The following is a 14,484-nucleotide window of genomic DNA, read 5'->3' as shown; positions in this document are numbered from 1 at the left end:
ACTCCAGTGATTAGTACAATGTCTTAATAAGGACTTAACAAATACCATGAAAAAGAAGTAGATAAAAAACTCCCTGAGAGCAGAGTCCATGGCTTTCCTTCTATTGTAGCCTCCCAGTCACTGACTAGAGTGCTGTACAACCTGTAGGTGCTTAATAAATACCACTGATAGATGGACTGATTAAAGAACAGGTTTGGAATTCATTTCTACTACTTTTTCTAAAAAGATACAAAAATGTATTAGAATTTAATTTGAAAAAAATGATAGTTTTTTATTATTTTTAACTTTAAATTATTCCCTTTTTTATTTTTCTTAGATCAGTTCTTTACTCCTCCTCTACTGATTATGTGAGCTGTCATTCAAAAACTATTTGTCAGTGGAAAGGGCTTTCAGAGGGAGGTTCAAAAGCTCTGAAAACTGCTGAAGACAGTTAGGAGGGAATGAAAGGTATGCAGCTTATTTGAACAGTGAGATGGACTAACAGCTTTTTGGAGGAACAAACATTTTGCAGATTTTGTTTTCTGAAACTCAAATCAAATATCTCTTTACAGTGGTGGAGCTGTTCAGCCAGAATGGGAGGATTGTATAGAAAAGAGAATGAACAATCTGGGCTCTGGCTTCCAATTGCACTCTCCATTTATGCGAACAAAAAACAATTTTAAATGGCCCATTTGACTCATTTGAGAAACATACCTTATTCTTGGTCATCGCACCCACGATAATAGGACAAACCATTCCAGACAGCGTGCCAACCCCATTCGAAATTCCCATTAAGATACTGGCATATCGTGGGGCAATATCCAAGTGATTGACATTGAATCCTGAAATAAGCACACAAACTTTCACAACTTTCATAAGGCTACATTTTTCCAGTCAGAACTGTGGTTATCCTTTATTACTTGAAAAAAACTGGAAAAATTACTCTGATGGTGTTCTACAGCCTTCTGTAGTTATGAGCCTGTGCTGCCCAAGCCACTTTTCAGAGCTCTGTTATCAATAGGGTGAGGCTAGACCATGTAAGTGAGCATACTTACTGGATAAGGGGACATTAAACATATACACACACATACACACACACAAATGTAGCTTAAGTATTTTGAATTCAATCATATCCTGTTTGTGTTAGACATTGCACAGCACCAGACAATCATTTGGGCTCATGGCCTTGCCTTGCTTCAGGATTTGAACTAGAGCTGATGGAAGGGGAGGAGAGTTTAAGAAGTGGTTCTATCTATTATTTATTCATGTTAATACCTGTCTCCCCCTGTGGCCTGTAAGCTCTTTATGGGCAGGGACTGTTTCTGTTAATTCTGCTGCACTGTACTCTCTTCCAAGTTGTTATTACAGTGCTCTGCACATAATAAGCTCTTAATCAATACAACTGAATGAATAAATGATCTTGATGATGATGATGGTTCAGTAGTTCCACTCCTTTAATCATCTTTCCCATTGTGGGCCAGTTATTAATAGGAATTTTTTTTCCCCACATGATGCCTTAAAATTGGAACCTCCAGGCAATAAAGTGCTTGCCTGCCCAAAAAACTGGCTCTGATGGAATAATTAGGCTTGAAGTTTCTACTCAGGATGTTTTTGGCTTTAAAAAACAAAGGAAAATGACTGAATCCAATTTTTGAAGTTCAGAATTTTTCCCTTCTGTGTATTCTGGATAAAACAACCTTGTTAATAAGAATCCCAAATGAGAAACTGAATTTAAATCTCCTTAGAACTAATATCAAAAGCCTAAAAGAACCAAAATCATATCTCACCAGATATAGCAAATCCACTGAAGCCCACTGCAAGCACTAAGAATGAAATGGCCACTCCTCTAGTGTGAGAATAGCCCACCACCAGAAGTAGAGTTGCTTCCATGCCAAAACCTGACAGAATAGAAGAAAATAAAATTATCAGAAATTTAAATATCAACAAATCGTGGATTTAAGTTTCTGATCATTTACTTTAACTGGTCCTAAAAATATTAAATTCAAATTATTTTATAAAATATAATGTCCATTATCAGCATAATTGAAAAGAATTTTACTTGATTAAACAGGGACCCCTTGATAGTCACCCTGGCCTGCTTGACAGGTGTCATTGCCAGTGGCCAAATGCTAAAAATGAATGAAACGATACACTGAAGATAAAGACCTCAATTGTTAAGAGGAGGAGTATTGCCTAGTGGATAGACCACGGGTCTGGAACTCAGAAGGACCTGGGTTCTAACCCTGCTCTGCCACTTGCCTTCTGTGTGGCCTTGGGCAAGTCACTTTACTTTTCTGTGCTTCAGTTACCTCATCTGTAAATGGGGACTAAGATTGTGAGCTCCCTGTGAAATATGAACTGTATAGGTGCTTAACAAATACCATGAAATTAAAAAAAATGTTGGACTAAAAAGATCAGACACACACCCACAATAGGGAGGCTCCCAACATTTGTGGGACTTAGGAAGGGCACCGATTTGGGTAGTTTTTCAAAATGAATAATGGAGCAAGAGCAATAGAAATCACTAGAATAATAAGAGAAGGCAACCCAGGCCAGTTGTGCCATTGATTTTCACATGGTAGGAAGGACAACAGTACAGTATGGTTTGTTTAAATTCTTAGCCCCATTACAAAGGCTTACCTCCACAATTCATTATTTTTCTCACTGTAGTAGTTGAAAGAATTTGCCTGCTTCTCAGGAAATCTGCAATCTGCCCTCCAATAGGGACAATAATCGTCATCACTAAATGTGGAACAGCAGATAGCATACCCACCTAATGAAAAATGAATACAGGTGAATGTTTGAAAAGTAATAACATTCCCAGTGGCTGCATTTTCTGGATTAAGTTTCATATAATATACAAGAAGGATGAAATTACAAATTCTTCTGAAAATAGCTATTCATTCATGTATGATTGCCTATCAACCTCCATATCAAACAAAAACTCCTCACTTTTGGCTTCAAAGCTGTCTCATCACCTTGCCCCTCCTTACCTCACCTCCCTTCTCTCCTTCTACCTCCCAGCCTGCATACTCCACTCTTCTGGTGCTAACCTCACTGTGCCTCATTCTTGCCTGTCCAGCTGTCAACCCCTGGCCCAAGTCTTATCTCTGACCTGGAATGCCCTCACTCCTCAGATCTGCCAAACAATCACACTTCCCCTCTTCAAAGTCCTACTGTAGGCTGATCTCCTCCAAAAGGCTTTCCCAGACTAAGCCCCCTTTTACCTGTGCTCCCCCTCCCCTCTGCTTTGCTTGGACTCACTCCCTTAGCTCTACCTCCCTCTCCCCGCCTCACAGCACTTGTGTACATATGTACATATCTATAATTCTATTTATTTATATTCATGCCTGTTTACTTTTTTGATGTCTCCCCGCCTCTAGACTGTAAGCCCGTTGTAGGCAGGGATTCTCTCTCTTTATTGCTGAATTGTACTTTCCAAGTGCTTAGGTAAGTCACTTCACTTCTCTGTGCCTCAGTTACCTCATCTGTAAACTGGGGATTAAGACTGTGAGCCTCACGTGGGACAACATGATTACCTTGTATCTACCCCGGTGCTTAGAACAGTGCTCTGTACATAGTAAGCACTTAACGAATACCAACTTTATTATTATTATTACAGTGCTCTGCACACAGTAAGTGCTCAATACATAGAATGAATGAATGAATGAATGAATGAATGTGCCTAATAGTAGTAAAGCATTCTGATTTCATTTCTTTACTGATTTGTCAAGTCTGGGGGTTTATTACTCCAATCATCATGAATGGAAAATTTGTTACAAATTTCTTCTTAATATGTACCTGTATATTGATGCTTACTCTTTTAATTTCCTAAATCTCAGTATAGCCCACTTCATTTGGCTTTTATGATATGAGGGTAGGCTGAGGCCTAAAGCAAAATTAAGTTAATAGGATTTCTTCTATTTCCAATACAGTTTAAAAAGATTATTTAAATCACTTTTATTCATTCAATAGTATTTATTGAGTGTTTACTTTGTGCAGAACACTGTACTAAGCGCTTGGAATGTACAATTTGGCAACAGATAGACAATCCCTGCCCACTGACAGGCTTACAGTCTAAGTGGGGGAGACAGACGGAAAAAACAAGACAACTTAATAACGATAAATAGAATCAAGGGGATGTACACCTCATTAACAAAATGAATGAGGTAATAAAAATATATACAAGTGAGCACAGTGCTGAGGGGAGGGGAAGGGAGGAGGGAGGAGCAGAGGGAAAGAGGGGAAAGGGGGCTTAGCTGAGGGGAGGTGAAAAGGGGGCAGAAAGGGAGCAGAGGGAAAAGGGGAAGCTCAGTCTGGGAAGGCCTCTTGGAGGAGGTGACTTATAGATTTGGTATCAAGCCAGTGTTAGCCCATTGTTTGGCAGGGATTTTCTATCTGTTAACAAATTGTATATTTCAAGCACTTAGTACAGGGGTCTGCATACAGTAAGCATTCAATAAATATGATTGAATATCATGGATTAACAAATATACAATATCAAATTGAAATTAGTTTTCACCTGTCCCACTTGAGACTTAAGCTTTCCATGCATATTTGCAATGCAGACATGAACACTGTTTTATTATTAATTTACCATGAATTTCTTTTGCTATTTAAAAAAATCTAAATCTAAAATTTACAGTCTATACTGTTCAATGTAGCACTTTACCATATTAGTTTAACAGCGAATTATGAAGATATTCAGCTTCATAAAAAAATCACAGGAAGTTCTTTAACAAATTACAATTCCTAGGATGGTTTAGCATATCATTCAGAGTTTACTCATATAAAGTTGCCCTTTATTCCCAGGAAGAGCATAATGAGATTAAGGAAAGGAAAATCACTTAAAGAGATGCAAGGTTTAGGAAAAAATGACCCTTAAAAGTTTGTAGATTTCTCTAGACTGGCACCTGTTTACAGTAACAAATACATATTGCCTGGATAATTAAATTTAATTAGTCCTTAATATGCCCATTCACACCATAATATCCTGGAGCATCACACTCTACTCCACTTACAATTTAACTTGCTGGGTTGATGCCCACCGACTGTCTAGAAAGCAGCCCATAAGTACCAGTCGAGCATGTATGCAAACCTCTCCTAAGGCTTAGGCTGAATTGTCCTGTCTCTTCTTCCTTGATAGATGCATTTATTTGGCTTCTGCATGCATTTATTTGGCTTCTGCAAGTCATCTTCTCCAACTTTTACATCTCTCAAGAGAATTATAAATTCTGTTCAAATGAAATTTTGTTACCCTGCAGGAATTCCCCCATGACCCCATAGAAGATTATTCTGCTTAGTGAAATGCTGAGATTCAGAAAAGGAAAAAAATATAGGTGAATTAAGTCAATGAGCAATGTTGTATATTTTTTTCCTGCTGTGTCTTTATGCTCTAGTGGTTTGTATGGCCTGTCCAACCACACCCTTTCTCTACTCTCAAATGGTGCCTTAAATTTTACTCTGAAGCACAGCAGCCACACAGTGTTCAATGCTCCAAATAAACTTAGAGGTTAAACTCATCCTAGATCCCAAGAATGACCTCTCAGTCCTCAGTCGTGTTCTTCAGCTTTGTAAAAGTCCCACAGTGCTTGCCAATGGCTAGCCCTCAATGTTTTGTCCCCATGTCTCTTCCAGATAGAATAGCACAATAAGAAGCAGCCTTTCTAATCAGAGATGGAGGAAACGGTTTCCGTAGAAACGAGAATCACAAAAGAGCTCTTAGAATAGCTGCTCTGAAACTCAAGTTTTCTTCAGATCAGCATTTTGAATATTCTTTCAAATGAGTATACAGTACATACTCTTAAGGTTCCCAGCTTAATTTATTCTTTGAAAATTGAGTAAGAGAGATGATGAACATTCAACAGCTTTGGAACAACAAAGTATTCATTTTTGAACTTTCTATATCTGTACAGTCTCAAAAAGAATTATGTTATCTTTCCATTATGCATCATCTACTCCCATCTCTTGTAAAATGTCCATCTATATCTACGTATCATGAACTTTGGTAACACACCATTATAATTTACCAGACAATATATTGCACTAATAATTGTGTTACTGCTTAAGCGCTTACTCTGAGTTAATTACAGTGCTAAGCACTGGGATAGACACAATATAATTAGAGAAAATCTATAACAAGCAGTTTTATGCAGCCCTGTTTTATGAGAAAGAGAAAAATCTGTAGATAAAAGATTTCAGAAGCACATTTCAAATCAGTGCTCCCTCTCTAGTCCAATCTTTGTAACACTGCAATTCTCTGGTTCCTGCTGTGGCTATTAACAGAAAATAATGACTTGCACAAGTTTAAATAGTTAAGTCTGACCAAGTGTTGGTAAAGGATTATAAATTGTTTTTCAGTGAAGCAAGGAAATGAAAAAAGGATATTCCAGTCATTACCAAACGAAAACAAAAATAAGAAAGTATGCTTTATTGCCTACCTTGCTGATTTCAAATCCAAAGACCTCCTCAAAATAAGCAGGCTGACTAATTAGCAATAAATAAAAAGTCCAGCTTCTACAGAAGTTCGCAACAATTATTGCATAGACTGGCATAGATGTAAAAAATTTTCTCCAAGGAGTCTTGAATTTCTGAAACAAAAAATAAATAAAATAGCATTATCTCCAGATCTCATTTTTAAATTGTGCCTTTACTTAAACATATAGATAGGATGAGTAAAGAAGAAACAATCAAGTCAAATATTCTAGGAGATTGTTGAATCACACAGTTTACCATCAAGAGCAAGAAACATGAAAATACCAAACCCAGCTCTACCTTAGGACAGGCCAACATTCAGTTGGGTCTTATATCAGGTAGGTTCTAAAAGGACTTTGTTGGTCAAAGCTGGGCATTATACCATTGATCAAGGCCTTTCCTGAAAATCATCCTGCCTGTTCTTCTAGGAGTCAGTAGAAGCTAAACAGTCTTGAGACTCTATCAAGAAAACCAGGAGCTGAGACTAGCTAAGGTCCATGAATGACCTTCAGAATAATCTTGGCATTCTGAATTACACTTACAGCCAACTTGCTAGTGTAGATTCTGGAGTACTGTATTCTACGCAACTCACATCTTTATGTTTTATGTTTCTATCACTTGAGTTTTGTTTATTTGTAAGCTTTTCTTGCCTCGTTACTGAACTGTAAGGGACTGTGACTTATTCTTACTTTGTAACTACCTAGAGAGCCTGGAAAGAAGTTCTGCACCCAGGGTGTGGTCTATAAATAATGCTGCCTGCCCAGATGCAGGCAGGCTGCAGCATTCTGTCACAGATGACTTGTCTGAATGGCTTTCCCATTGATGGCTTCTTATTGAAATACACTGAGATTGCATATGACAGAAGGCCCTGATTATTCCTCCTCCTCGTCCTCCTTTACTCAGCAAAGAGTAAGAATCCTATTTACTTACATGACTTCCTCTTTCCATACAAGAACTTGTCTCATCCTAAAATCCCATCTAAATGCTTAAGACAAAATACGAGTGAATCTCCTATCCTGCTATTTCCTGGCTTTTAGTGGATTTGGAGCTGGTTGTGTCACTTGCCTTCAATGTACCCCTTCCTCTTCTCTATCTACACAGGTCCCTGAGGATGATTCATGATCACTCTAGTGTTGTGTACCTGATTGATCTGATTGCTGACACCACCCTTCAACACTAGGCTATGACTGAGTGAATCTGTGACCTTAGGCCATTTGCTATTCACCTCACTTTCAACCCCACAGCACTTAGGTACATATCTTTAAATTATAGTTTATAAACTATTTATTTACTCAATTTACTGTCTCTCTCTCCCTCTAGACTGTACACTCATTATAGGCAAGGAACATATCTGCTAATTCTATTATCGATCTCTTCCAAGTGCTTAGTACAATGCTCTGCACAGAGTAAGCACTCAATAAATATGATTGATGGATTGATTGATAAAAAAAGAATGCTTTCATAGGACAAGAAGGAGCTGGGAAGAATAAGGGATGGCTGGCAACCATTTAAATTTTGAACAAGATACAGCACCTCAAATTTAGGAAACTCTAGTCTAAGTTTTATTTATTACAAATATAAATTTCTATTCAAAGCATAAACTGGTTCCCATTTGCAAGTGCCAAGATGTTTCAGAATATAGACCTACCTTTTAAAGAATAATTTCAAAATCTTACAAGTAGTGATAAAGAAAGATATTTGGGAGTCTGCTATTTTTATCAATATCATGGGCATATCCAGCCAAAGCACTCATTTTCAAGTGGTATATGTGCCTATTAAAAGTTCTCAGCTATTTCATGCATTATGAAACCAAATGTAATTTATTTAACAAGTTAAAATTTCACCATAGCCATATATTGGCTTTAAAATTGAATTTGGAGCATCTGAAATGTATTAAATCATGTGGCAAGGAAATGAATGCTTGAAATACTTCACATTGTTCCATCAGCCTACACAAGGCTGGTGGCTGAGAGTTTATTTCTAGTCTCTGCATTTCAACTAACTGTTTGACATTTCCACTAAGACTGTCCACTGTGATATGCTTTTGACATAGACATTTGGCAAGAGTGGCGTGATACAAACTCATGCCCTCTGAAAGAATGGCAGTACCTCATGGAAGTATAACTGTGAAGCAATCATCCAGTCAATTTGGGCCACCAGCATTATTTTTATCTTAATTTCATGAATTTGATGACTAAAGAAGGATTAGATACCTCAATTATCTAGATATTTGCTTCACTTACTTTGGCTGTGTAAAATGAGCTATTGAGCCAGGTCCATGTGAAGACAAGAGCATAATCTAGAAGAAGGAACATGGGACTAGGAACTGGAATCTAGTCCCACCTGATGTGGGACCTTGGGAAAAATAATTCAAACGTTTTATAACTCATTTCCTCATCTACAAATTGGGGAATAAATACGTACCTTTTCCTACCTTGAAGGGATGTTTTGAAGATAAAATTTTCTATGAGAGTGCTTTGGAAAAATGAAAGTGATATATAAAATAAAATAAAAAGTGTGACATGAGCCAAAATTAGCCAAAAACAATTGAGGCAGCTATATAAATCCTGCTAGCAGAGAAGCAGCATGTCATAGTGGAAAAAACACAGGTCTGGGAGTCAGAAGGTCAGGGGTTCTAATCTCGGCTCTGCCACTTGTCTGTTGTGTGACCTTGGGAAAGTCATTTCACTTCTCCGTGCCTCACTTACCTCATCTGTACAATGGGAATTAAGACTGTGAGCCCCAGGTGGGAAAAAAAAGCTGCGTCTAACCTAATTTGTTTGTATCCCTCCTAGTGCTTAGTAGTGCCTGGCACATATTAAACGCTTAACAAATACCATAATTGTCATTATTATTGTTGTTATTGGAATGTATAACTTGAATTTCCACATTTTATTAGCTGTGATGACCTTACCAATGAATAGTCACCCTTTCATCATCTGGATTGTATGTTTCTTTTGAACAGGGAATGTGTCTACTAATTCTGTTATGCTGGCTCTTCCAAGTGCTTAGTACAGTGTTCAGCACACAATAAGCACTCAGTAAATACCACTGACTGATTTACTGACCCTAGAGGAGAAATGGTAGATCTTAATATATGTGCTATAGTATCTCCTGCCTTTTTTAACAACATGATGCCAACTATTTCTTTCATTCATTCAATAGTATTTATTGAGCGCTTACTATGTGCAGAGCACTGTACTAATCTGTGACTAATCTGTGACTAATTCTGTGACTAATCATAATTAAAATCCATTGTTGTCAACTTGACACAATTGATTTTGATTAGTATACATTATTTGCTGAATTTTCCAATTTTGTATTACCATATTTGTTAAATGTTCACTATTGTGAAGTGCTGGGATAGAAATAAGATAATCATGTAGACTGTAGTCCCTGTCCTCATAAGGCTCACAGTCTAAATCAGAGGGATGAAGAGTTAATCCCCATTTTACAGATGAGGTAATAATGTAGGTATTTGTTAAGCGCTTACTATATGCCAAGCACTGTTCTAAGTTTAGTGACTTGCCCAAGGTCACACAGCAGATAAGTGGTGAAGCTGAGATTAGAGCCCAGGTCCTCTGCCTCCCAAACCTGTGCTCTTTTCACTCTTCGCATACAGCACTGTACTTATTCTTTGGAGTGCACTTTACTCAATAAATACCATTGATTGGGCAACAGAAGTAAAAGTATATTCATTAGTTCTCTTTCTCCCTCTTTTCATAAATATTTTTTGCCTGTCTTCTCTATGAGATTGTATTCACCTTGGAGGCAAGGAATGGAAGCAGCATTGTTTAGTGGAAAGAACACAGGCCTGGGAACCAGAGGACCTGGGTTCTAATCACAACTCTGCTGTGTGAATTTGCACAAATCACTTAACTTCTCTTTGCAGTTTTCGTATCTGAAAATAGTATTCAGTACCTGTTTCCCTACTCCTTAGACTGCAAATTCCATATGGGACAAGGACTGTTCTGAATGATTATCTTGTATCTTGTCCAGCATTTAGTACAGTGCTTAGCATGGTAAGCACTTAACAAGTACCACTACTATCACATTATTGTATGTCTTGTTTCTGTTATAGTCTCACAAGTTCATAGTTCAGTGCTTACTACTCAGTAGGTACTCAATAAATACCATTGATTGGTTAATTGATTGAATAGAGCCATGTCCTCTTTGTTCCACCTCATATTTTGGGGTCATTTTGACTCCTTTTTCTCATTCTCCATACCCATGCAATTTAATTAATAAATTCTCATTCTTCCTTAACAAAATTTCATCATTCTGCCACTTCCATCCAAATTACACAATCACAGCACTAACACAAATCTTAATTATTTGATACCTGGACCATTTCAATACCTTCCTTTCTGCTGTCTTTCACTGCTTCGATCCTCTCCCCTCTAAAATCTATCCTATCCACAGCATACACCCAAAAATAATCTTTTTCAAGGATTTATTCAAACACAAATCTCCTCTTATTAAAAATAAATGATTGTGGATTTCTACTAGTTTCAAATTGAAGTGGGCTTATCGCACCTATTTTCCAATCTTTTTTATATTCTCATTGTCTACCATACAACTTTCTGGCCCATGAAACACTCCCATTGTCTGAGTCATGGGACCTAATATTCCCCACTCTCCCAAGATTAGAATATTTTGTTTTTCCATTTAACTTTGAAACTCAACCAAAAAAAATCACTTCTTCCATGAAACCTCCTTACTCCTTTGTTTCTTTTACTCCTCTTTCCTTTTCCTCATTGCTTCAGTCTTCTTTGCCTACTCCTTTTCTACCTTCTGTCCCTCTCCTCTTATTTTTAATCTCCATTTCTTCCTTTCTCTTGTTCCTAGTATTTATTAAGTGCCGACTTTGCATAGAGCACTGTACTTATTCTTTGGAGTACAGTTTGCTCAATAAATACCATTGATTGACTGATTGATTGTGTGATAGAAGTAAAAGAAGTAAAAGCTCTGCCTCCAACCTACCTAGATTAACTTTTCCCCATGAACATGCAACAAGTGCTTAGTGCAGTGCTTTGCACACAGCAAGCTCTCAATAAATATGATTGAACATGAGTTTATGGGTATATATGGAAGAAAGAGCAAAAGTAGAAGAGTGCTAAACAATAGAGTTGCACTAATTTTGTTGATGTTCTCATAAGAAGCAAAACAATGAAACTCTCAGGACATCATAAGATCAGTGAGGAACTGGGTTGTAGTTGTGCTACTGACAAAATTCTGAAAATGCAGCACTTGAAATATCCATAATCCGAATATCCATATATTTTCTTATGTAAGCAAATGATGTCTGCAGTGATTTAGCTAATCAGTCCTGTTTCTAGTATTTTCCCCAAATCCGACAGAGCAAATAATGGAGTATACTTGAGGGACATGAAAGGAATGTGTCCTTGTAATATTCTGAATCAACTGTTAAATAACTTAAAAGGCAAAACTAGAATTATCTTTTTCCTGTGGACATACTTAGTTCAGTGTTTTGCATACAATGTGCTCATTAAATACCATTGATTGATTGAGATCATCTTACCCATGGGAGCCTAGTAAGGTAAGCACTAAAGGGAATGAGATAGCAATGGTCAAAGCAGAAAAGTAAATATCTTATTGCTCAAAACTGCCTTTGACAACATACAACAAGAGTCCAAGATATTCAAGAAGGTGTTTCTAAAAAAAACCCCAAAATCATGGTGTCAATGAAATAATATTGACATTAGTTGTTGGAAAAGATTACAAAAGATTCTACCAACTCTGTTATATTTTACTCTCCCAAGCACCTAGTGTAGTGCACACAATAAGTACTCAATAAATATGATTGATTAATAGATAAATTAAAAGTAAAAATATATCATGTAATACTAATGTTCTTACTTCCATTGCACCCAAAAGATTGGCACTCTCTCCAATGCTTTCTTCTATGTACCTCCGCTCTTCATCTGAAATGGTGGGATGTTTAGCAGGACTCTCATAGGACACCAAAAGCCAAAACAAGTACCAGACCATTCCAAAGCTCCCTGTTAAGAATAAAAGGAAGATAATTTTAATAGATGGTGAGTACAGGGAATAACATTTCAACATATTTAATTAAATTCATATAACATTTTTGTAACATCAAGATGTTATAAGAAGTCACACATAGAGATTGTTTTTCACAAAGCAACCTCAATCCACACTGAGGTTTCTGCAGTACTTATAGGTCTACACAATTCATCGTGAATGGGACTTGTACTGAAACTATCTCAATGAACCTGTTTCAAGTTATGAGAAATCAGAATTCTATCTTCCTGATAACATATAAGTTGTAAAAGGCTTTGAATTTTCAGTCTCAAAATACTCTTGAAATGCAAACCATTATAGTTTTGCTGGGGATTTGAAGATTTTACTGTTAATACTTGTAGTGAGCAGGAGTGACTCCATTTTGTGACACAGAAATAGTTTTGTGAATAATCATCATTTGATACCATGAACAACAACATAGAAGGAAGAATTTGAGGAGAAATTGACAACATAGAAGGACCACCTTGAGGAGGCACTGATCCATCTTGCTATAGGGCAGAAAAAAGACTATCAGAGGTACAAGAGATAAGCTATCCTGCAAAAAATCCAGGGGGTGGTTACGGGAGAAGGAATAGTCGTCCCCCTTGACTTTCCCTAGTTCATTCATTCAGTAGTATTTATTGAGCGCTTACTATGTGCAGAGCACTGTACTAAGTGCTTGGAATGTACAAATTGGTACCTAGTAATAGACTTGAGACAGAAGTAGCAAATCAGGATCCACTGCAACTGCTGAAACAACTGACATGAGTGGGTGACCAAACAACCGAAACAGGCGGGTGGTACCACCTAAGATGGCATTCGAACTACTGCAATAAGTTGGTTGCCATGAGCTAAGAACCAGAACCCAAGCGGCAGTGGCAGAATACCACCTAAGACCCATGCCTAGACCCCTATGGCAGGGCTGCGAGGAATCACCTAAGGATCCATGCCAGAATGACATGCTGGGTGCACCCAGAATCCTCAAACTCCTCCAATGTGAGACCATCTGCACGAACTTGGGAAAAACAGTTGGATTGGCAGCTGTGTGTGTGTGTCTGTGTGTGTGTGTGTCCTTCTTCAATTAGACTATTAAGAACTGAATAAACATAGTGGTTAGAACCCTGGCCTAGGTGTCAGAATGTCATGTGTTCTAATACCGGCTCTGCCACTTGTCTGATGTGTGACCTTCGACAAATTACTTCACTTCTTTGTTCCTCAGTTACCTCATCTATAAAATGGGTATTTAGACTGTGGGCCCCATGTGGGACAAGGACTGTGTCCAACTCTATTTGCTTGTAACCACTCCGGCGCTTGGTACAGTGACTGGGAAAGAGTAAGCACTTAACCAATACCATGATTATTATTATTGATACTATTGTTATCATCAATCTTTCTACTATATAAAGTGGTGGTTTGGTTTCACTGTGGTTTAGCTTGTTATTGAGGGCCTGTGGGACAGTACGGGGAGCTATATCCCCAGGGATGGACTAGGATAGGTGCCTGACAGGACCAGGGATGGGCTTATAGAATAATTGCTTGACAATGAGAGATGGGGTTGAACCTATAGTGAGGTGCTTGACAAGACCAGGGACAGATTTATAGAGTAAGTGCCTAATGGTGAGAGATGGGCTCATGACAATACCGTTATAGGGAGAGATAAGAATGGTTTACTCAAGGATCCTAACTATTATTATCGTGAAATTATTTGCATTCTGGTGCATTGCACTTTCATCGGTGTGAGTCAGTCAGGTACATTTCTGAAAATTAATGTAAGTTTGTTCAATTTGCATGAGCTATCTCACTGCTTTCGAGTATGGGTATTGCTTCAATTCCTTCTTAGCTTTTGGGTTTGAGGGCTGAGTCTCCCACTCGTAGCCTCTTATCACTGAGCTAATGTCCCATGAAGGAAATACTGGTTTCAAAGGAAGGAAAGAACAAATCTGGAAGGGAATGCCAGTCCTAAAGTGAAGTTTAAAAATACTCCTG

The 14,484-nt window shown here is 37.8% G+C and overlaps 1 protein-coding gene across 1 annotated transcript in view; it reads right to left on the bottom strand.

Moving 5' to 3' along the window:
* The window catches only part of SLC17A6 (solute carrier family 17 member 6), a 39,725-nt gene that overhangs the window by 2,444 nt on the left and 22,797 nt on the right, over window positions 1–14,484 (bottom strand). Inside the window, exons 7-11 of the mRNA XM_003428300.5 lie at window positions 12,334–12,476; window positions 6,420–6,569; window positions 2,620–2,752; window positions 1,767–1,877; window positions 694–821 (exon numbers count right to left, since the gene is read on the bottom strand). Of these exons, the coding sequence (XP_003428348.1) occupies window positions 694–821; window positions 1,767–1,877; window positions 2,620–2,752; window positions 6,420–6,569; window positions 12,334–12,476 (665 nt within the window). The remainder of the gene's footprint in view (window positions 1–693; window positions 822–1,766; window positions 1,878–2,619; window positions 2,753–6,419; window positions 6,570–12,333; window positions 12,477–14,484) is intronic.

Source organism: Ornithorhynchus anatinus, chromosome 3, assembly GCF_004115215.2.
Source record: "Ornithorhynchus anatinus isolate Pmale09 chromosome 3, mOrnAna1.pri.v4, whole genome shotgun sequence".
NCBI lineage: Eukaryota > Metazoa > Chordata > Mammalia > Monotremata > Ornithorhynchidae > Ornithorhynchus > Ornithorhynchus anatinus.
Note: the sequence above shows the minus strand (reverse complement) of the source record. Positions and strands in the feature narration are given on the sequence as shown.